Source organism: Plectropomus leopardus, chromosome 7, assembly GCF_008729295.1.
Source record: "Plectropomus leopardus isolate mb chromosome 7, YSFRI_Pleo_2.0, whole genome shotgun sequence".
Lineage (NCBI taxonomy): Eukaryota > Metazoa > Chordata > Actinopteri > Perciformes > Serranidae > Plectropomus > Plectropomus leopardus.
This window is the reverse complement of record NC_056469.1, coordinates 8,913,782-8,936,477: the sequence shown is the minus strand read 5'-3', so window position 1 is coordinate 8,936,477 and position 22,696 is coordinate 8,913,782. Positions and strand designations below refer to the sequence as shown.

General features: G+C 41.7%; 1 protein-coding gene across 1 annotated transcript in view; it reads right to left on the bottom strand.

The window, feature by feature from the left end:
• The window catches only part of LOC121946171 (plectin-like), a 71,617-nt gene extending 52,975 nt beyond the window's left edge, over window positions 1-18,642 (bottom strand). The window contains 1 exon segment of the mRNA XM_042490639.1: window positions 14,589-18,642. Within this exon segment, the coding sequence (XP_042346573.1) occupies window positions 14,589-18,600 (4,012 nt within the window). The 5' untranslated portion in view covers window positions 18,601-18,642.
• Between the last annotated feature and the right edge of the window lie 4,054 nt (window positions 18,643-22,696).

Here is a 22,696-nt window from a genome sequence, read left to right as displayed (position 1 = left end):
ACAAAATAATTACTGACACAATGATGTCTCTATAGTAACATTATATAATCATGAAATATAAAAATTATCAGGTAAGGTTACCATGATCAATCATACTGGATAAGACTGTTGGTCATGCAGGAAGTGAAAGCATTGTTGTGTAGAGATACATATTCCCAGCCTATATACATTTCTTAGATAACACCTGACACTATCAGGGAGGACCTGCAGCTATTCAACTAGTTCATAAAGATAATGCTGCCCAGAGCAGACCATAACGACCACTTCACACATATTAAAGTTACTCATTTACAATGAGACAATACTGCGAGGATTCACCTCAAACAATATAGTCATGTATACATTGAACAGACCTTTACTGTAACCTCTTACCAATCTAAAGAACTCTTTGAATTCTTTGACATTGCACCTACTGTTTTATTTTCTTCGAACGTGTGTAAACACACCTCAAAGTGTAGAAAGACAAAGGTATGTTTCCTCCTACCGTCAGAACACAGGCGTGCCAAAGTGCTTGTGGATTGATGTATGCATCGCATGAGATCTTCAGTCATTTTTGATTTTATTTTGGGATTTATATGGCAGCAGCAGCCCGAGGCAGACTCATCTCTTTCTGAAGCAAATTGTTCAAAGGAGAGAAGTTCTTTGGCTTTTCATTTTAGTCACAACTTTTTTAGAAAAGACTCACTCATCTCTTTTTGCTTTGAAAGATTTTCATACAGCTGTGCAAACTCAGAAAACTGAATTGTGCAAAGAGAAGCCACCAGCCTCTGCATTTTTGCCCTGTGCTGTGTATTGTAGTGGTAGTGCGCCCCCATCAGGACAGAAATAAAGTGGCTCCTCTGGTAGTTACAACCATGTGGTTTCACCATGCTGAGAACACCACAGATCAACAAACTAACTCCTCCCTACTAAGTCCATAGGTCTCTCCACTCACCTGCACAGCACATCTTACTGTACAAATATCTGATTCTTTCTCCATATGAGCCCATCTCATGCAGATAATTCCCTCGCTCATGGTCCCATAATGCAGCCATTCAAAGCCCAACGCATGATCCCCACAGTCTGTGTCCCAGACACACCGTGCCAGCTGGTGTGAGGGGACTTAAAAAAGAAACAGGAACCACTTTCGAACAGATGAAAGCCGGACAGTTTGTCCCCGCCCCATTTTAATGGCCAAAACAGTAGATAACAGACAGGTAATTCAACATTGTTTTCACTTTGTTCTTTGTCCTTAGGTACATTTACAGTAATTATATCATGCCAAACACTAGACCATCCAAACATAGTGTGTTACTCATAAATTATTAATTATTTTCAGAAATTAATTTGCTTTCAGCCAAGCTTTAGACTAAACAACAATGTTCCAGTAATTCAGTGATGCATACCTGTTTACTATTCACTATTTTTTAGGTACCACAAAAAAAAAAGGTTAATTTAATCTATTTCTTAGTCCACTGTTAATGCATGTACAGTGTACAAGCAGCATAAAGGGGAGGTGTTTAAGAACATCCGGGTGTGTTGATTTATGTGACTGTGATCGTGTTTCTTGGCAGTTTTATTGCAGCCCTGAAGCAAGAGAGACAAGTATGCTATGATATTATAATTATCAGTTGTTTAAGTTCCTTTGGGCTTTCTCAAACCAACCTAAAACTCTACAAGCAAAGCATACTAAGAAATTATATGTTTGAATATAATAAAACCACAAACAACAAACTTTGGTTGTGTTAACATCACCATGTAATGACTTTATGTCTGGTCAAAGGAGCAGTCTCCAGCTGACCCACGCACCTACTGTCGCCAGTCAACTTCAACATTTGACAATTTACAACAGGGCACAGCTGAGCTGTTCCTGGGTCACATTTAAAAGGGAAAGTGACCTAAATATGCTGTGATCTCTTCTTACAGGATACTGACCTTTGACCCCAGGACCATACAGGATGCTCTCTGATCTCTTCTCAAGGTGCATTAACTACAATCACTCACAGAGCAGCATTTTCTGATGGCCTTAGTCTTTCACGGCAAACATCACCCTTTTTGACCCAAACTCAACATATATCCATTGTTGATACCAACCTCTTAATGCAATATGATATATAATTCAATTCAAGAATGGCAATTTTAAGACTTTGCAACACAGTGTTAATAATGTCTGAGATCTAACTGAATTGGATTGGCATCATATTATTGCAACCTCAGACAGACAGAGGGCAGAGCTAGTTTGGATATTCAAAATCAGAATTTGAATATGACCTCAATAGCCTGCATTGCAAACAAAAGAGAACAACCGGCTGACTTTATCCTTGATAAAAAATTTTTAAAAAACCCATAAAAGTCAAGTAAAGTCATACATGACAGATACATTTTATATTGTCCATAGTAGCTTTATACAACCAACCAAGGGGAAGCTACAAAAGTCATGGCCATAGCACTAAAAAAAAAGCAAATAAAGCAAGGAGAATCAGCAAGTGGACAAAGCTAGTTTTAAAATGAGAGTAATTCCAGGGTTGGTTTATTGATCTTGTATAGGCTTTTCTGTTATAACAAATGGAAAGCTCCTACAACGTGAGCTTGAAGTGTACATAGAGCAATGTAGGCAGAAGGGGCCATGTTTAAATGTAGTTTTTAAAAACAGTAACTGCCAATTCCTGCATAGTACACCTTTAAAACAGAAGGAAGTATTAAAGGAATAGTTTAAGGAATTGCACTTATTGGCTTTCTTGCTAAGAGCTAGATCTTGATGCCACTCCCCTATACCGTCGGTTTAATATTAAGCCACAGCCAGAACCCACTTAGCTTAGCTTAGCATAAAGACAGAGGGAAAAACAACAAGCCAGGCTCTGTCTAAAGATCTTACAGTCTGCCTTCCAGCATCTCTAAAGCTCATTATTTATCATGTTATATCTAGATAGTTTATTTCATACAAAAACTTAAGTCTAAACTTGAAAATTTGTGGTTTTAGTGAGGGACATGTGCAGGTGGACATGAGTAAGCGCAGTGACTCCCTCTGCTCAGTCACTGCTGGTTGCAAACTCATGATGATGATGCTGAAAAAACCACTGTGGCAGGCCAATATTTTGTTTCCATTTGACAACTGGACTAACTGTTTCACCCTGTTTCCAGTCTTTATGCTATGCTAAGCTACCTTGCTGTAGTTTCATATAAAAGTAGAGATAGGCTTATGAGAATGTTCAATCACTTCTTCTATAACTCTCGAAGAAAGTGAATGAGCCAGTTTCCCAAAATGTCAAACTTTGCTTTAAATTCAGAAATGTGCATTAGAGTGTTTTTACCTAAACTGTACTGCAGTCAGAATTAAGGTTTTGTAAAAGCACAAAGTGAACAGAACTGACATTGGTCCATTAGAAAAAGGAAAACTAAATTGAGTCTGAAAAAAAAAAAAAAGACTCAAGAAACATTTAACATGTAACTGCAATCACACTTTATTTATTTGACTTAGAACTGATGTTTTCTGTAGCACATTCACACAAAGACCACAGTCATAAAGTGACACTTGCACTATATTCATCAGCATCTTTATGTAAACTGCTGATGTCACTGTATACTACACAGCCCGTGGAGTGCTGAGAAATCCCCACTGGAGGTCACGAGGGGTATAAATAAACTCCCAGCACATACAGGACCGGATGCGTTTTCACGGTCCCACTGCCACTCATAAATAAAATCAGCTCTAAATGAACATCCTGATGTGCTCCATGTGTCTTTCTGTCTCATTGGAGTTTGTTTACTGCTCCCAAAGGACATTCAAACTGTATCCTCAGCCCCTTTGGGTTCTTATGAGCGTCTGACGCAGAGGTTCAGTGTTTATGTAATGACTCATGCCCACTGGTTCACCAGCAGCAGTCACAGCGGTGCAAGCCATCGAGGCTGTTTTATGTACACTCATGAGTCCTGGAAAAAACGCACACACACTGGTACAGTAAAGTAGCTGGATGGCTTCAGAGGAGTTGTGGCTGCTTCCAGGAAGAATGCTGGCTTTTCCACAAAGCATGCCAAAGCCAGAGCTCAATCACTACGGCCCACACAGCTCTGTGTGTATCTTACATTCATCTCTGACGGGGCATTTGTTTGGCAATGTGTGTGATTAAATGGCACTTGTGGCCTTAGCATGTCTAACGGGATGTTGCACTTAACCAGCATTGTAAAAAATGACTCCTTAAATTCTAAACTCTCAGCTCCTGTATAAAAGGGGTGCAGTGTGAGCTTACTTTAAATAAAGGAGCCACCTGTTCAAACTGTTATGCCTGCAAATTCCGGCTGTGAATATTCTTCATTGACATATAATGCAAATCAGTTTAACGTCCCAGTAACGGCTTGGGAAAATCCCCAAAACATTGAAGGTGTAAAGTCAGATAGATGTCACTGTATTACCTGATTTGACGTATGTGAGTTTAAGTGAGAAAATCTGCTCTGGTATATCCCCCTGGGACAGTCTGGGGATGGGTAAACAAACAAAAATGTAATGTCAAAGTTCAGCAAGAGAATGCCAAGTGATGAACCTTGTGTTTGACACGAAGTATTTACGGTCTGACGCAGCCACACCCCCTTCCTCAAGACCTTTTCACTGACCTCATTCCAACATGGTCGGATGAGTATGTTAAGATCCGTGTTCCCACCTCTGCACGCACGGAACAGCATGGTGCATCTGACCAGTGGCTGAAGCACCACTGAGGCAGAAGAAATCCCCGTGGTGCAGTATATCTGCTCTTATTGCTGCAATAAGTGATAGCTCAAGCTGTGGAGCAAACTAGAGGACAGTGTTGTCAACATGCAGGATGGATGCCAGTGAAAAAGAGGACAGCTAAGACCAGAAAGCCCCATGACAGGCCTGGACTGAAGAGCACACAGATCAGCAGGGACAGCAGCTGCATTTAACTCCTCAGTATCTCAGACAATAAAACATTAGCGAATAGGACATGATAATGTCAGGTCAGGGTCAGTTTAACAACAGTGCAGAAGCTTATGTGAAGCCTATATAAGTAATCACAGATAAGAGTGATGTGCGTTTAGTATATCATTGCAATTCAGTTTTGACAGTTTGGGAAAAATGGGCAAAATATCAAATGGCAAAATGTATACTTGTATACTAAATGTATACAAAATGTATATACAATGTATACTAATGATTTCAGTAAGGGTCAAAATGCATCTATAGTCACGTGATATTATAATATTGTTCATATTTTCAGTCAGCACTGATTGTGTTACCTTTACCATTGACTCATAGACCAAATGTCAATTGAAAATAGTTTTGGTTTTCTTACCCTCACATCCCATTATAAGATGGAAGCTGAATTACACGTAAACTACATCTACGTCCTGTTTTCTCATGTGTAGTCACTCACGACATCGCCCTCTCTCCATCACAGCTATCTTAGATTTTAAAAAATTATAACGACACTATCTAGGTGACTACCCTGCTTTTTTGGTATGTGTTTGTGCATAAATGCTTATAATGACAATGCTAATACTCAGATTTTTAGCAGCCATAATATTGAAAACAGTCAGTGGGTTAGCTCAATGTGTTGGCATACTAACATTTGCCAATTAGACTCTGCGTCTAACCTGTGGAATGGCAGCACCAGAAAGTTTACTTGTCCCATGGGAAGTAATCAAGTTTGTAAGCTGAGTAGGCAGTTTTTCAAAGTGCCCAAGAACACATTAATGTCACTCAGATATGCAGTCCTAACCAGCAGAATTTGGCCTGAACAATCAGACCTGAAGACGCATTGAGGACTCACTGGGTCCTGTATTTAGAGTTGTACACTTGTGATTTGATCACTCAAGATGCACATTATTACCAGGTGTAAAGAGGGCCTCAGTCAAAACTAAGGCAGTGGACTGAATATACTTAAGCCATGGCATTTGCATAGCTAAAAACTCAAGATGAGTCACTGAGTATCTTGTGAGTGATACACCAAACTCTGTTGCAATCAAAGACTAATGTGAAGTCATGGGATCAAACAGTTTATCTGCAGTCTGCTAGGAATTCTTGGCATATGTTTCTGCAGGGTCGATCCAAGATAAAGTCATCAAAGTGTCCATTGAACAGACACATGAATTCATGTCTGTTGGTTCAAAGGCTGGCAACCAGTTTAGGGATTGGCAGTGCCTGCAAACCTGGCAGATTGACTAAACCATTGCTAAAAGGGAGCGATTCACCTTACTGAATTGACTCGAACTCCCTCCAGCAAGAACACACAGACACACACACACACACACACACACACACACACACACACACACACACACACACACACACAGATCTTTGATCCCTTACCAAACTTGACTAGACAGGTTTGGGAGGGACCTAGTAAGGCATTGTTACAACAGCAGGCATCTGCCATTCTGCAGTACCACAAAAGAGAGTGAGCTAAGTTGGACTCAGTGGAGCCTGGACTGGCTTGTGTCAGACTGTCAGTCTTGGGGCAACTGCAACGTGAGCCAAATAAAAGGCCTCCCATGCTGTCTGGGCATAATGAGGGCTAATCTCTTTGCAGCTGCAAGTGAAAACAGACACATTGTGAAAGTGGCACGAAATGGCCCGGTGGCACCTTTGATCGGTCACAGTGACGGCTGACAGGTTTCAAGGTTACACATGAGCGTGACTAATACACTGGGTAAACATACCACACATGAAACCGTGTCTGACCTCATAGAGTTAGTAATTTAATCTGTAGAGATGATAGATATTCAAAAATACCCTCTATACCTAAAACTGCTAACTTGGTATTGTCACCAAAATCAGCATTTAGTGGGTTAAATTCCAGGTAGACAGAGAGGAAGAGATAAACACAGAGGATAAACACTCCTCTGGCATCCAGCTACTTGGAGACTTTGATGTTGCTCTTATTGCTTTTTTAACCTTTATAAGCCACTCTGTTTCAATATCCTGCAAAATGCAGATCTCTTACCTTGCCTCTTGTGTTTTCTTAAGCGCCAAAAAACAATTAGAGTTACTAGGTGCCCCAAAACCACCAGGGCGGGGAGAGTGGGTCCTGGAGGGTTTGGAGGCATTTGTTGGAACAGATAGAGATAGAGATAAGGTAGAGGGGATGAGGGGACAAGCCTGGGCTGTGGTAACAGGTGGGTCTTCACTGGAAGGGGGTTGAGGGGAGTGGGGCAGTGTGGGTGTGGCAGGGACATTTTTAAAAAAAGGACGACCCAAGCAGGAATTCCTGCTGTTTTCCCCTCCCTGAAGCTATTTCTCAAATTCCTCCTCTGCCCTGTTTCTTCATCTCTCTTTCCAAGCACGTTCCTGATTAATGTATTCGATACAATCAGAACAACTTGTCACATTACAAAGCATGTAGTTTCTTCTTCAAAGGGAAGCATTGAAAAAGAAAAAAAAATCTTGTATGTATATTATTAGACAAAGTTTTGCTGTATATAAATCTCAATCTGTTAGGTGGGCACCTGTCTGTATGAACTTGTTTATTATATGATGCACCTCTATGACTCAATCCATAACTACGTTCCTGTTATCACATGGGACAAGCTTATTATCTGCATTCTTGGCTGATAACCAATTTCTGGAGAATATGGCTGAAGCAATAATTATTCTGAGGTGACTCCAACTTGCTTTTCTTTTTTTGTTGCACTCACTCTAAAAGGACTCTGTGTTTATTGCGACACCCGTTAAAGTAACGCTGTTGACTATCTTTAAGCAGCAAATGATGACTGTTAAGAGATATTTATACTACTTAAAAACATAAATGGATTGCTGACATAGCAATAAACAAGTAATAAAAACTTGAAAAGCCCTTTCTTTATTTTTGACACAATAACAAACACACTCAATTATGTTGGGATTTATACGATGGCAGCTGATGGTGGTTTTTACGGCAATTTCTAACAGCCCAGGCAGACACACACAGCTGTCTCTCACACACACACAAAGTTTTTTCTTTTCTTTTTTTAAAATATATTAGACTCTCTATTGTCTCCCCTGCTTGTTGACATCCATCAGATGTCAGATTAACAGGACAGACCGAAAGAAGTGAGGGGTGTGGCGAGGGGTGGGGGGGTTACATTTCCCTCCTCGACCTCTGCCCTCACCCTCTTCTATCTCAGACCCATCAAATAAAGGAAAATACAGAAGGCAGCCAGCCTCACTCATGATTCAAGTCAATCACATTGCAGACAGGTTTAAATATGGAACACAATCTGTGCCGCGGTAGCTGAAGGTTACTCTTCTTTAAATGTCGTTGTTTGAGTGTGTGAACCGACCATGAACACAATAACTTCACACGCCGTTTGCCAAAAACTCAGCAGGCAGACAGACAAATGCAGTTAGACACAGACAGACACACCACGGCAATCCCCACTCTGCGGACCTACCAGGTATGATCTTCATCTAAGACACGGTACAGGGGAGGAAGAGGAGGACGAGGGCGAAGAAAAAGAGAGCTGGACTGAGGGGGAATGAGGAGGACAGGAGACGCTCCTGTTTGTTTGCTCTGAACTGCCTTGTTTCTCCCTTGTGTTGGATTGTGACAGGCTGCGCCTGCTGCTCGGATCCGTCACCCTGCTCTCCCGTGGCCAGGGGAGGAGGGACGACACGCCAGGGCAGGGGAAGGGGGCAGGGGCGAGGGGCGATGAGGGCTGAGGGGGCGGGTGGGCAGGGGGAGTGGGCTGTAGCTGACTGAGGGTTATAAATATCTACCAGAGCCAGATGATCACACAGTGTCACAGTTAGAAACTGATGGAAGAGCTCTGGCGGGACATTTGGCGACGCTCGCTCCCTAGAGACACCCCTTCCACAAACACAAGCAGACCCCCTCCCTCACGCTCTTCCTACTGCTCTCTTTGATGATGATGGTGGCAGGTTTATTCTGTGATATTAAGTCACAGCTCTCAGCCAGAAAACATATCTCATGCAACAGTCCTGGGAAACAGTGCGATTAACATATGCTAGAGACATCATGGGGACATAATATTGTCAGCACATACAAAAGTACACTCATCACTATTTAATGACAAGAAGCACAGATGCCATACAGTACATGGTTTACTTGAGGATTTAAATGAAATATCACATGTGATGTTATGTGATATAATCGGAGAACTCATCTAATTTTCTAACTTTGGTGCTAATTTTCTTCTAACTTTTGGTGATCTAGGAATTTGAGCTTATTCTGCTGTTCCTCTCATGATGCATCACTGATATCAAGATTGTTCATTCAATGTCTGCCATTTAGACTGTAAATGAGATGGGTCAAACTGGATATGTCCGATGTCATTATGGGAAAAAGCACCGGCGGTTACACCAAGTGGACAGAAATAGTAACAAAGCCAGTAAATATGAAAACTGAGAGCTAAGACTGATGGATTTAGTGAATTATACATTCACACACAGTGTCTGCTATTGATGGACAGATTGTAAGAGAGTTCAGCATGGCCTTAGCTCATCCCCTCTTGCTTTTGGGATCACAGCAATGCACAACAATCTCTAAATATAGTAGCTTCTAATATATACATATGGCTTCATCAATTGTTGCGTTGACAACTGGTTCCATTTCTCAGTAAAAGCAATTCCACCCAGTGTCTGGAGAGTAGAGCTGCCTTCTCTCATGGACACTATAGATGGATGACCTGTGTGGAACCACAGCAGCTATACTGAGAAACCATGTAGGGGCTTCACAGAGGATTGCAGGCAATTCCTCTGTGAGCATCATCATGTGCCTTCACAAACTCCTGAACTTAGAGAGGCAATATACCCATTTTCAAAAATTCATGCATGTTACTCCTATGGTCTCAGACAGTCCAAAAATTTTTGTAGACTCTCTGCCAATCAAAAAAATAGAGAGCTAAAAGTCAAACTTGTGATGTCATAAGGTATCAAGTCTGGGGTTGCTCCATAGACAATGAATTGGGAAAGATGTTCTCAGTGACACTAAGAGCACCCAGGGGAATGTTCTCAGTATATGGGTACAATTTCTGAACCAGAACACTATAATAGAATAAAACTCATTGGCTATTTCAACTCAGTGGGTTTTTCAAACTTTCAAAAAGTAGGCTTATGGACCGTTTTCCAAATGCCAGTTGAGCAGAGCTGTGTACACAGATCTGCTGCAGATGAATATGTCTCTCTGTCTGTATGTGTATTTTTTTGTGTGGTTACTTCTCTTTATATATCTCACTTATTCAGTCTCTCTTTCAAACTTTAAGCACTGCTCAGGTGGAGATGGACAGTAATTAGTGGCAACGCGTCATTGCATATCACTATATGAGCGCATTTACCAGTGTTGTTTCCATCAATACAGATCAGAGACAGAATAATAAATACCCTTGACTGCAGAGTCATTTGACGCGGGTGTAAATGCCAATTGCACCTTTTCCCATTGCATTAAAAATCCAAATGTTAGCGGGAATTTGCAGAGTTTTGGTGCAGTGGGAATGAGGCTTCAGACTATTGAACGCTGGACTGTAAGACTAGATTACCTTTATGTGATTCATGTCTTTTTTTTTTTTTTTAACTTGAACAGGTACTTAAGATTGATGGGTGTCGACAGTAAAATTAACCAAAAATGACATCCCCAGATTGAAAATTTCCTTGACCATAAAAAAACAACAAAAAACGTATTGGAATTCTTAATTTAGATGTTGTTCCCCTTGAACTAAGCCTCACGCACATATCAGTCATATTAAGACGCAAAGCCGAAAGGTATTCAAAGCTTGTAGGTCCAGAGGGGAATACCTCATCTCTCAATATACATACTGCTGGATCTCTGTCATGTAAACACACTCTCCCCTACTTAATCAATCTTGACAAAGCAGGTGGTAAAGTCTCTCTTGAGAAAACAATGAATAAAATAAACATAAGGGTCAGCATTAAAGTAAGGTTAAAAACACCCTTCAGAACACTGAAACATATGTAGACTTTACAGAAAACTCCCAAGCTGCAACTCTGCTTTCAACTTTCTCACATAACTGAAGTGAGTCTGCCGCTGTAATGAGGCCCAACATGTAGCATGGGAAATGACTAACATCACAACTATCCCAGCCAAACCCTCAATATATTCCACATGTTATCGATCTGTCTGTTTCCTGGGTTTGGCCCTCACTTAGCTAACTGTTATATTGCTATAACAGAGTTCTGATTCTGCATCACAGTCCAGCCTCTGCTCATTATGTTGCAATAGACCGCTATTAAACTCGATACCAAACACTTTGTGCTCGCCAACGCGGCACATCAAATTGGCAACTAAAACTGCTGGAAGATCACACACAACCAGCCCATGGGAGAGGATCATGTTTGCACACTTTAGCAACACTATTTCATTATTCACTTCTTTAGAAAATCTGTTTTAAACTGATATCACAAGGGTACTAATTGATTCTTGTTTTACATTTAAATCAGGATTTGATAGAAATATTGCAGCGGCTTTGGAGGATTACAGCTCTCTAGTTTCATTTTGTATTTTCAGCACTGGCACAAACTGTGTAAACAGTATCTATTCATTGTCAAAATGTTTGTGTCTCAATTTATGAAAGGTAAGCATAACTCCTGACACTCATGAGCGCAGTAAAATATTAGAAGTGATGTCAAAGGCAGAGTCAGCAGAAAAAGATAGGGCACGGCAGCTAAGGTCATTGACTTTGCTTTGAGCAAAACATTGCTGGTGGTCAACAGCAGAAATGGCAGCATGAGATTAAGCTGCCAACTCACAATGCAGGCTCTTGATAGATTGGACATTCTTCATGTCGCCCATTCGTTTTCTTTTCTACTCATAAAGGTCAGGCTCATAACTAAAGCTTGCAGATTTGGTCTGTGTGACTCATGGGATCAAAATGATGTGCCACCATAATGAGAGGCACAAAGCTGCAGCCGTACTGTAGCTCTTCATTTAGCCAATCACACAAGTATGTGTCGGGCATGATTTCAGAGATGAAAAACATGGAGGACCTCAGCGCTCTGTCTGGGATGTGATTTAGTCAAATTGGCACTAGTGTGGGCAGAGTTTAACCCTTGGATACCAATTTTGTTCAGAAACATTGTAAAAAAGGCCACTTGGGAAGAAAAGCTCTGCAAATATGCAGATTTAGAAAATTATTTTTAAAGGGGATTAATGTCTGATGAAAAAAGAAAAAATATATATTTATAATGATCAAAATCATATATTTATATTAGATTTAAAAATTATTTCACGAAATTCTTATTATTTTAAGCACTTTTCCCATGTCATTTCCTTTTTTTTTTACTTTCTTATTTGCTTCTTTTTTTAAAAACTAATTTGCAGGTTATTTTCCCTATTTACTAATTTCTTGCAAATGTTTGGGGTAATTTCTTTCTTTCAGGGGTTAAACATCCTCTGGATTATGTCCACTTCACACAAAGCACATACAGCAACTTCCTTTCAAGAAAAAGTGCCACAACATAATGTCAAAGTGTTCCTGTGAAATCTAAACCAGTGCAAGTAGTTCTTGTTCTGAAAGCAACATATTTGTGGTTTTCAACCGACTTTCAAATATTTTCCTTGTTTCTACATCGCTGATGCAATAAAACAGAGACAGAAAACTGTAGCAAGACAAATGCAGACACACAGTACCTTACTAACTGCAGCCCAGGGTCTAACTGACTCTGCTGACAGCTGCTTGATTAGCTAACATACCTTGAATACCACGCTCAGAGGGATCACAGCCCTAAAAGTGTACCTGTGTAAACCATGGTCCTGTCTTACACTTCTCACCATATCTCAGGTCAGATAAGAAGGGAACTATTTTGGCAACAATGCAAGAATCTGGCTAATGCAGAGCTTGAAAACCACAAGGAAAACAAGGTTTGTTTCCTACATGTTGTGAAACATGCATTACTTGGAGTTTTATCTAAACTGATCGTAGCATGTGGTCTGTGTGTCAGATGACATTGGTTGGTAATGGACAGCAGATGTCAGCAGTGGGTCACTGAACACTGTGGTCATCTGACAGAGTGGCACTGCTGTGTCCATATCTGATAGCGTCACAGAATCCAAAGCAAAACTAAAACAATTGTGAATGTTCCCAGTTTGAATCATCAGTACCAGAGTTGAGTTTTTTTAAGATGTTGAGGTTCACAGCAATGATTTCAAATAACGTTGTGTTTATGATGAGTTGCATTATGCTATTCACTGTACATGTGAGTCATAAATAAAGTTTTATCAACGTGCAAATAGGGACTTATTTTTCTGATGAGTTCCACAGATTGAATAAAGGAACCAGACTGCTAATTGAATCCAGATCTACTGTCACGTGTGGAACCAAACAAACACACCCTGTGAGCTGTGAGCAAGCTATTCCAACTTCCTGACTCTTTGTCCGTTGCTCACACCCACAAAAGACAACGCCCATGAGTGTCCTCGCTGTACACCCTCTTAGGGCTGCAAAAATTCACATGATAGTCAAAACATCACATTATTTCAGTTGTGAAATATTAGACATCATCCAAGATCAGGAGTCACATGAACATGCATCATGATTCAAGATGAGTACTGCAAGTTTCACTTCAGCAGAACAAACCACAGCATCAAATGGCACCTTTTTCAAGGCATTCAGCAAAGGAGGCCTGCATTTACTACTACTATCACATTGTCTACATAACTCCCATGTCCTCCGCATACCATCTCATACTGGTATGCAAGGGGAATTACTTATCTTCTACACAAGACAGGCTGAAAAGAGAAGCGAAAAAAACCCCACAGAATTTAAAACGGTGCCAAGAACACAGTCGTAACTGGAGCAAAGAGGATAAACTTGCCCAAAAGCACCACACCTCCCTTTTCTAGGAAGCCTGGCTTGAACTCACACACAACTGTTTCTACAGGGAACAGGCGAGGCTGAATCTCAGCAAACAGCCCCACCTTGTTGGAATGACTGCAGGTCTGCATAATCTCATTTGGCAAACACTCAGAGATGGCTCCAGAGATTACTGTTTTCACTGACACATGTGCAGCACAGATCACCTCTTTACCAAAATATGCAATACTCCACCCAAAAAATTGTCCTTTTTGGGTTTGTTAAATTGAATGATAAGTGCCACTGACACGTGCTCTGCATGTCAACAACATGCTAGGTAAGACTTACTTCATGTAAAGTATAGTTTGATATAACTTTCACCTGTGATAATGTGTGTCATAATGTGTGTGTGTGAAATCTGACAGGGCCTTGACTACACTACAGGGCATGCTATGACAGTGCTACTGATCCTTCATCTATTTTAACACACAGATAATTAAATCACAGCCACATCTGAACTGAGTCTTCTCACCAGCTTACTGAAACTATTCCTAAAGAGAGACAGCCTCTTGTCCACATCACAAACCAGAGCTCTCCAACATATGACTTTAGGCAATAAACTGTAATCAAATCACCCAAAATAACACTTTGGAAGATAACTCAGTGTCAATTACAGTATGGGAATGTTCTTCAGAGTATAAAATACTTTAAGTGCATGACAATATGGAGGAGCTGTCATCAAACACCCACCAAATACCTCCCACACTTCAAAGAGATGTGGGAATCGAGTTGCAAGGGCAATTACATCACATGCACAATGAGAGTAAGTAGGTTAATTGGCATGAATTCAAACAAACCTTCAACGAAGTTAGGCCATGTCTTCTCCTCTGGCGCCTCCAGTGAGTGGTCCCAGTCCTCCTCAGGTGAGACTCCTTCCACCCTGACTGGTGGCACTGCTGCCAAAAGTGCCCTCTCTATGGCGATTTCTTCCAGAACATCCAGGTCCAGTTCTTCCTCCTCCTCAGGTAGTACAGGTGGAGGAGGTGGCTGCCCCCCTGCTTCGGGACTAATAACCTGCTTCACCTCAACTATCTCCTCAACTACTACAATTTTTTTCCTCATGGCGTCCGCGTCTGGGCTTTCGGACTCACAGGTGTCCCCCAGGTGAAGCTGAGCAGTTGCGGGTGTGGCAGTGGCAGAGGGTGTGTCCTCTTCCAAGTCCTTCTTCTTCTCTTGCTCCTGCTTTGCGGCCTCGGAAACAGCGAGCCTTTTCTCTGTGCTGCGCTCTGCTGTCTGACTGGCTGAATGTTGTGCAACTCTGGGAGGCTCCTCTTGCTTGTCGAGGGGGCTGGCCTGAGCCGGAGCTACAGCTGCCTGTGCTGTTAGCGCTGGTGCTGCTGACGCTGATTCTCCGGCTGCGGGTGCTTCCCTCGCAGTGGAGGATGTTTTTGGTTTCGGAACCTCCCGCTTGATTTTTTCTGCAGAGAGCAGTGCTGGCTCCACCTCCCCTTTGTCTGTCGGGGCCTCACAGAGCACAGCTGCTGCCTGCCTGGTTTCCTCGCTGCACATTCTTTCAGGAGTCGTCTTTGGTGAAACATTTAGTTCAGTCATTTCAGAGGTCGTGACACCGCTGTCTTTAACTGTGGCCTTGGGCAATGATGTAATGTTAGGGAATGGTTCAGCTTCAGGCAAAAATACAGGCTTTGTGTTTATGGTATCTGATGCTGGGGCCTGCTTCTTGCCTTTACCTTTCTTCTTCCCTTTTGAGGATTCCTCTGCAGCTTTCCCCGTGTTTATTATGGATTTAGCCTCAACTGTCGGTTTCTGAGATTCTGACGCTGGTGCAGGGCTTTTCCCTTCAGATGTAGGACTTGCCTGTATTAACTCCACATGAGTTATTTTCTGCACCGTCACTGTTTCCACTTTAGTAATTTTCTCAGATTTCACTGTCTCCATGTGGGGCACTTCAGCATTTAACTTGTCCTCAGAGCATAATGGTCCATGTGTTATTTTGCTGACACTGCTGCCCTCAAACTTCTCTTTTGCTTGTGTGTCTTTTGAAAGCTTCACAGGGGGCGCTGTTGGGATCTGATCTAATGGCAGTGATGCTACTTCAGAAATATTCTGGTCCTTAGTTTGTTTAGGGACTTCCTTTATTGGCTCATTTTCAGTGTGTTCAGGGAGAGGTTTTTCAGCCACCCTGTCATGTGTTTCGTCGATACAGGGTTTATCCTTCTCCGATTTCAAATCATGTACTTCCTCAACACTCTTGGAAACCTCACCTGGAGATTTCTTTTTCTTTCTCTTTGATTTAGAGCTTCCCTCAACCACTTGTTTGGTTTCCGTAACCACCTCTGTAGTGACCACATTTTCATTGAGCTGAGGTGAGTCTTTTTGTGCTAATGTGGGCCCCTGTACTGAGACTTTAAGGGCCTCTTCTGGCACTATTTTATCATCTTTCTTGACATGAGAAATTACCTTTACATCTGTTTTCTCCTGTTTCATAACAATCTCTGTTACTGTAGTTTCCCCTTTAGGTTTTGCATCTTTAGAATGGGCCACAGGTGCTGGAAGAGTTGCCGTACTAATGGTAGTTTTAACTTGAAGTACTGAGGAGTCAGGCATCATAATAGGTTCCTCGGGCTTTGCTGAGAGATTCACTGAGGTCACTTTAGCATCAGTGGGCTCCTGAGTAACTACAGAGATCTCTTTTGTTGCATCAGTGGATGATGCTGGCTCGCTGGTGGTACTTTCAGGTTGGGGTTTGGTGGTCTCCTGAGTGACAATTACTTTAGCAGTTTTCTTGGCTCTTTCTGTTTTAGATTCAACTGGGGTCATCACCTCTGCAGGTTTAATTGATTCTTCGTTAACCTTTGCACCCTTACACTTCTCTTCCTTGACATTTTTTGTGATGACGGAGGTGGAAGTGACAGTAATGAGTTTGGAGGTTGCCATTTCAGCTGTAGCCTCTGCAGATTTAACTGGATCCACAATAACCTCTATTGTCATCTCTTCCTTGACATCTTTGCTAACAGGTTTTGTGACAACATGGGTGGAAGTGGCAGTAAGAGGACTGGGGGTTTCCTGAGCAGCAGCCTTGACGTCCGCAGATCTAACTGGATCCACAATCACCTTTTTTGTTTTCTCTTCATTGACATCTTTATTAGCAGGGATGGAGGTGGCAGTGGCAGGGTCAGCAAGGGGTTTGGAGGTTTCCTGAGCAGCATCCTTTGTGATAATTGGCTGGGCTTTCATTGTATCAGTGGCTGTTTCAGTTGCAGCCTTGACCTCTGCAGATTTAACTGGATCCAAAATCACCTTTTTCATCTTCTCCTTCTTGACATCCTTAGTGACAGGTTTTGTGATGACAGGGGTGGAAGTGTCAGCAATGAGTTTGGAGGTTTCCCAAGCAACATCCTTTGAGATAACTGGCTCGGCTGTCATGTTATGAGTTGCTGTTTGAGCTGTAGCCTTGACCTCTGTGGATTTAACTGAATCCACAATCACCTTTTTCTTATCCTCTTTGATATCTTTATTGGGAGGTTTGATAAGAGGGTTGGCGGTGGCTGTGTCATTAAGAAGACTGGAGGTTTCATTAGCTGCAGTTATAACTTCCTGGGGCTTCACTTTAACATCAGCTGTAGCCTTGCTTTCTGCAGCCTGAATTGCATCCACAATCATGATTTTTGTTTTCTCTTCCTTGACATTTTTAATGGCAGGTTTTGTGATGACAGGGGTGGCAGTGTCAGCAAGCAGTTTAGACATTTCCTGAGCAGCATCCTTTGTGATAACTGGCTGGGATTTTACATGCGTAGTTTCAGCTGTAGCCATGATCTGTGCAGATTTAATTGGATCCACATTCACCTTTATTGTCTTATCCTCTCTGACCGCTGTTTCAGGAAGCATTGTGAAAGCTGTATTGCTTGTTACCACTTGCTTAGGCTTCATGGAAGTTTTTTCATCAGCGATCTGGAGCTTATCTTTATTTGTTTTGGCAGTCGAAGGTTCAGCTGGAATCTTTGATGTTGCAGCACCTGTAGCCTCAGCGACAGCAGCCACAGTTAATGGTAGGGCTGCATTGGAGGACACTGATGTCAGAGTGGTCTGCGACACATCCTGTTTCAATGCTGCTCTTGGAATCTGAGCAGACATTGGCGCCTTCTCCTTTTGGACTTCAGACACTTTTCTCTCCTGTGATGCTGTTACTGGCTTCTCACTGCTCACACCAGGAGGAGAGATTCTTTTTACCCTGCTCTCCTCCATCATTGCTGCCTCACTTCTTCCCCTCCTAAAAAGAGGCTGACGCTGCTCCTCCATTTCCCATGATGCTTTTGACCTGACTGGTTCTGCCGCCAGTGGACGACCCCTAAACCTGGGGGTCCTATCAGAGTAGCTTTCTTTTTCTCCAGGACCCATCATCTTATGGCGGTAGCCTTGACGCTCAGCTAGAGACTCTTGGCTTTCTGCTTCACTCCTGCGTCCTGGCTTAGGAACATAAGATGTAGGACCTTCTACAGATTGGACCCGTGAAGCCCGATGGGCAACAGCAAGGGTGGCAGCTGGCTTCCTGATCCTCTGCAGGGAGGCAGGAACAATCTCAGGGGGCAGGCGGAGGTAGTCACGCAGGTAAACAATGCCCTCATTGGTCAAGTACCAGTAGAAATGTCTCCAGGCGAATGTCTCTTTCACATAGCCCCGAGACTTAAGAGACCCCATGGCACGGATTACTTGAAGGTTGCTGACACCTTCTATCTCAGGGTGCTTGGCCTGAGGCCTCTTGTCCTTCTTGGCCACCATGACACCATCTCTAAACAGGAGCTCATAGATGGCCCTCAGCTCCCGCAGGGGCATCAGCATTCCAGCAACCATTGTGCTTTCTGTCAGTAATCTCTCTCAAAAGAAAAACTGAAAGTCACACCATGAAAGATAGATAAATAAGACAATCTCACGTCTTGTTGTGTGAAAGAATCCAGTGGCAAAACCGGCTGTCACGTGCTTCTCAATTCAATTAGAAAAAAAAATGAAAGAAGAAATCCTCCTAAGGTTTTTTCCTTACTTTCTCTTCTTCGTGTTCTTCCTGATCCTTTGGATATCGTGAAGAAAAAGTTTATTCCTCTTGGAAATCTGACTGAAACAAAGTCAAAAGTGTGCTGTCCCCCCCAACATTCAGCGTGGCTGGGTATGAACAGTCTCCGTTCTGCCGAGATGGCAATGACAGAATGGAAGAGAGGCAGCGTGTGTGTGAGAGTGTGAGAGAGAGAGAGTGAGGCACACTTCTCAGTCGGGCTCCTCCTACCTTCTCTGTCTATTTCTTAGGGAAAAACTGGCATGGAAAAAAATTCTCACTAAAGTAAATAATACAGCAGGAAGTAGGAGGCGAAGAAAAAAAAGCAATGAAGTGATTGCAATAAAGTAAGTAAAATAAATGGAGCAAAACGTCTATGAGGTGTGTTAGAGCACATGTTCTGTAGCTCTGTGACTTTTACAGAGACGTCTACCCACACACGAAAGTACACACCTCCTATCATGTACACACACCTCTAAACACACATTACGACTGGCAGACACACACCCTTCGGCGTGTCTCACACACACACCAGCTCAGCAAATGAGCTGTTCTATACAGGGATTAGTCTAGAGAAGAAAGAGAGTCAACCAGTTGGCATATCCTGCCCCGGGCATCAACTCTATGTAGGTTATCAAGTACATGGTGTCTAGTTTTACACATTTGCCGATCAGGTATCATTGAGGAGCTTTTACTCTACAAACAAGGTGTGGCTTTCAGATCTCATTTCACAGTCTTTTGCATGTGTAGAGTAAAGGTGACAGTTGAAGAGAAAATACATAAATCACCATGAATGTATTTTGGTCTCCAGGATCATAAAGGATATGGACAGACAAAATAGTTAACCAACAGTTGTAGTTTGATGCTGATTTAGTCAAATAGAGATAGAGAAAAAGAGACATCAAGTTCAAATCTAATATTGTCTGTGTTTGTTGGAGGGTCACCAAGTCACCAAATTATATTGCCTACTCAGTGTTTCCCCTTGCAGCTCATTAAAGTGATGCAACAGGCTGCAAAGCACCCTAAAGTTGTGCTGCTGCTTCAGACACCTAACATTCGGGCTCCATGCCTCGATTTAGCTGGGAACCAAGAATCTGTCTTACGCAACTATATAAAGAACCGCGCATTATAGCTAACCTTTTCTGTGCTCCCAGGAACATGATATCAGATTTCTATCCCTAGATCACTTCTCCCTTCTGTACATCTGTCTCCCGTTCGTCTCTGTGTGTCAGTGAGAGCGTCCTCTCATAGCCAGTGTCAGAGCCAAACTGGCAGGAAAACTGACCATTGTTGGACAGACTAAAAGAGTACACGTTCACTCATCCCATTGAAAAAGAAAAGGATTTAGTCAAGAGTGGACTAAGCTGTGCTGGAACATGGTGATCTAGTTGCGAAATTGTAGTGGCAATGAAATGATGCATTCCCCCTGCTGTTTGAAACCACACACACTATTACACATCCAAACACTGGTGGAAAACTGTTTTCATTTTATTCACCATAGCAACAGGCAAATGAAGGGAGCCTGTTATGAGTAAGCCACATATCCGCTTTCGGGACTGCAGTGGAGCAGCAGGCCATAAATCTGTTGTCCTGGACAGCTGGACTACACTGTCATTTGTCAAGCCACTATTTGGAAAGACAGTGTGATCTGACACAAGCTATTAGCACATTGTCAAGCTTTTGGTAGCCGTCAGGAATATCGAAAAATGATCTGAGCACAAAATTATAGTCTTATGTGCTTAAAACCACTGAAACGTGGGACATTTTGCCGATTTTTTTGTGAACAGAAGGTCGGTTCCATACTGTTTCCTGTACTGTAAAAATGAAGGCTGAAAATACTGAATTCGAATGGTAAAACTAGGGAGTGCTGATTAAATATAAACCAAGATTCTGTTACAGTGTTAGCTATTTCTCACCTAAAATATCTTCAGAAGCATATTTTTGTGCAACAGGAAGGGGGCACTGTTACTGTTACCGCTTCCTGTATTGTAAAAAACAGAGGCTGAAAGGACAGGGTTTAAACCGTAAAACTAAAAATGGCTGATCAAATATGAACCAAGATTGTAACTGTCTTACCTATTTCAGAAACATAGTTTAATGTACTTTTTAGCTGTAAAAATAGCACGTCACCATATTGTTTCCAAGCTCGCATTGTGCTACCCACCAGCAGGGGTGTCTATTGAGCCATACTGGTGCAGTGCATTCTGAATGGTTGTAGGATTTCTGTCTCGTAAGCAAAGTGAATATCAAAGACTTTTCTCTGTTTTCTCTGGTCATGTAGCAACAATTTCTAAATCATTTGTGTCTTTCTGTTGCATAGACAGCCCAGTTTTATGCATCCCTCCAGCAGTTACCTACCTCCGTAAATATGAACACATCAGAAATAGTTTTTGGCATTTATGTCTTCACTAAAGTTGTCATGAAAACAATTCTTGTCGCACAACAAAGTTTATCTATTCATGCCCACGGCCATGTACTCCACGTATAGCAGATATGCCTGAAAAAAAATCCTTATGATATATTTAGAGGTGCTGGCAGAGTTAATGATTCAGACTGAAGGCTGGGAGGAGTTTCCAGTGGAAGAACAAAGGAATCCTCAGGTCCATTGTACAAGATATGCATTCTTCTGTATTACGAAATGTTTATCATTGACATGCTGCAGTTTGCCCTACATCAAAGCAGAGGTGGTAAATGAGGCAGCTGGGTCAAGCTGGCTATGTATATGCATGTGTAAGTATGTATAGTGTTTTTAAGTTACGTGAAGACGGCTCTGAATCTTACTCAAACCCATGTGGTATTTCGCCACCTTAGAATTAAAAGATTCTACCTGTTTTCCAAACAGTTTTGACATACTGAGCTTTGAATTAGCAAAAAATATATGAAACATTTTGTTCTCTAAAAAAAAAGTTAAAAAGTTCACATAACTTAAAAAAACCCCACATAATGTTGATAAGTTGTCACAGAATAAAAATATATGAATAACTCAATTTTGACAAAAATGTCAGATGGAGTCTTGTAATTCTAAGATGGCCATTTTGCCACACGTTACTGATTGTCCAGTTGGCAGTTAAACCTCTAAACATTAAGCAATTGGTTTGATTTCTTTCAGAAATATGGGAGAAAAGACAATGAGTAACTTGGTTTGAAATGTTCCATAATTTGCAAGAAATTAGTAGATTTATAAATTATTATAGTTTTTTTCTCCACTTTTTCCAAGTCTTTTTGCTTGTTTTTTTTCCCCTTCTTTTCTTTTAACTCTACTTTTCTTTTTTTCTTTCCTTTTTTTAAACAAATTTTCAGGCAATTTTCTTGCGCTTTTCAATAATTTCTTGTACATTTTTAGGTCATTTCTTCTTTTGTTGATCATTGCCTTCTTCCTGTGTTTTTAAAAGAAACCAAGCCCATCTGCTCAGATTTCAATGAGTTCATGCAAAACAACATATTAGGCACTCATTCAAACATAAAGGAAAAAAAAAATGTTGTTAATCAGCCCCAATGATTCGCTAGTCAACTATAAGTGTTCAAATTTAAGCCTGGAGCTCTCTTCTCAGTTGGGGAAATCTGCATCACCATGCATGGTGTTTTGCTCTCCTGCCCGCATATCAGTGTGATTTCATGCACTGTTTATGCACAAAGTGCTCAGTGAACTTCAAACTTCCCACAGTGACCCTTATTCTGGCTTGAGGCCCAGTCCCCTCAGCCATCCAAATATTAAATATGCCCACTTCAAGAGAAATACTGTATCGCCCTGACTATGAACATGGTGCTTTTCACAGTGGTTACAATAGTTGTGTGAAGGCTCAAGGCGGCATTAGCAACATAATAAATGATCAGAAATAGACTCTAAGACGGGGACGAGGCTTACGCTTACTATAGAACTAATGGCGTCTAATTTCATTC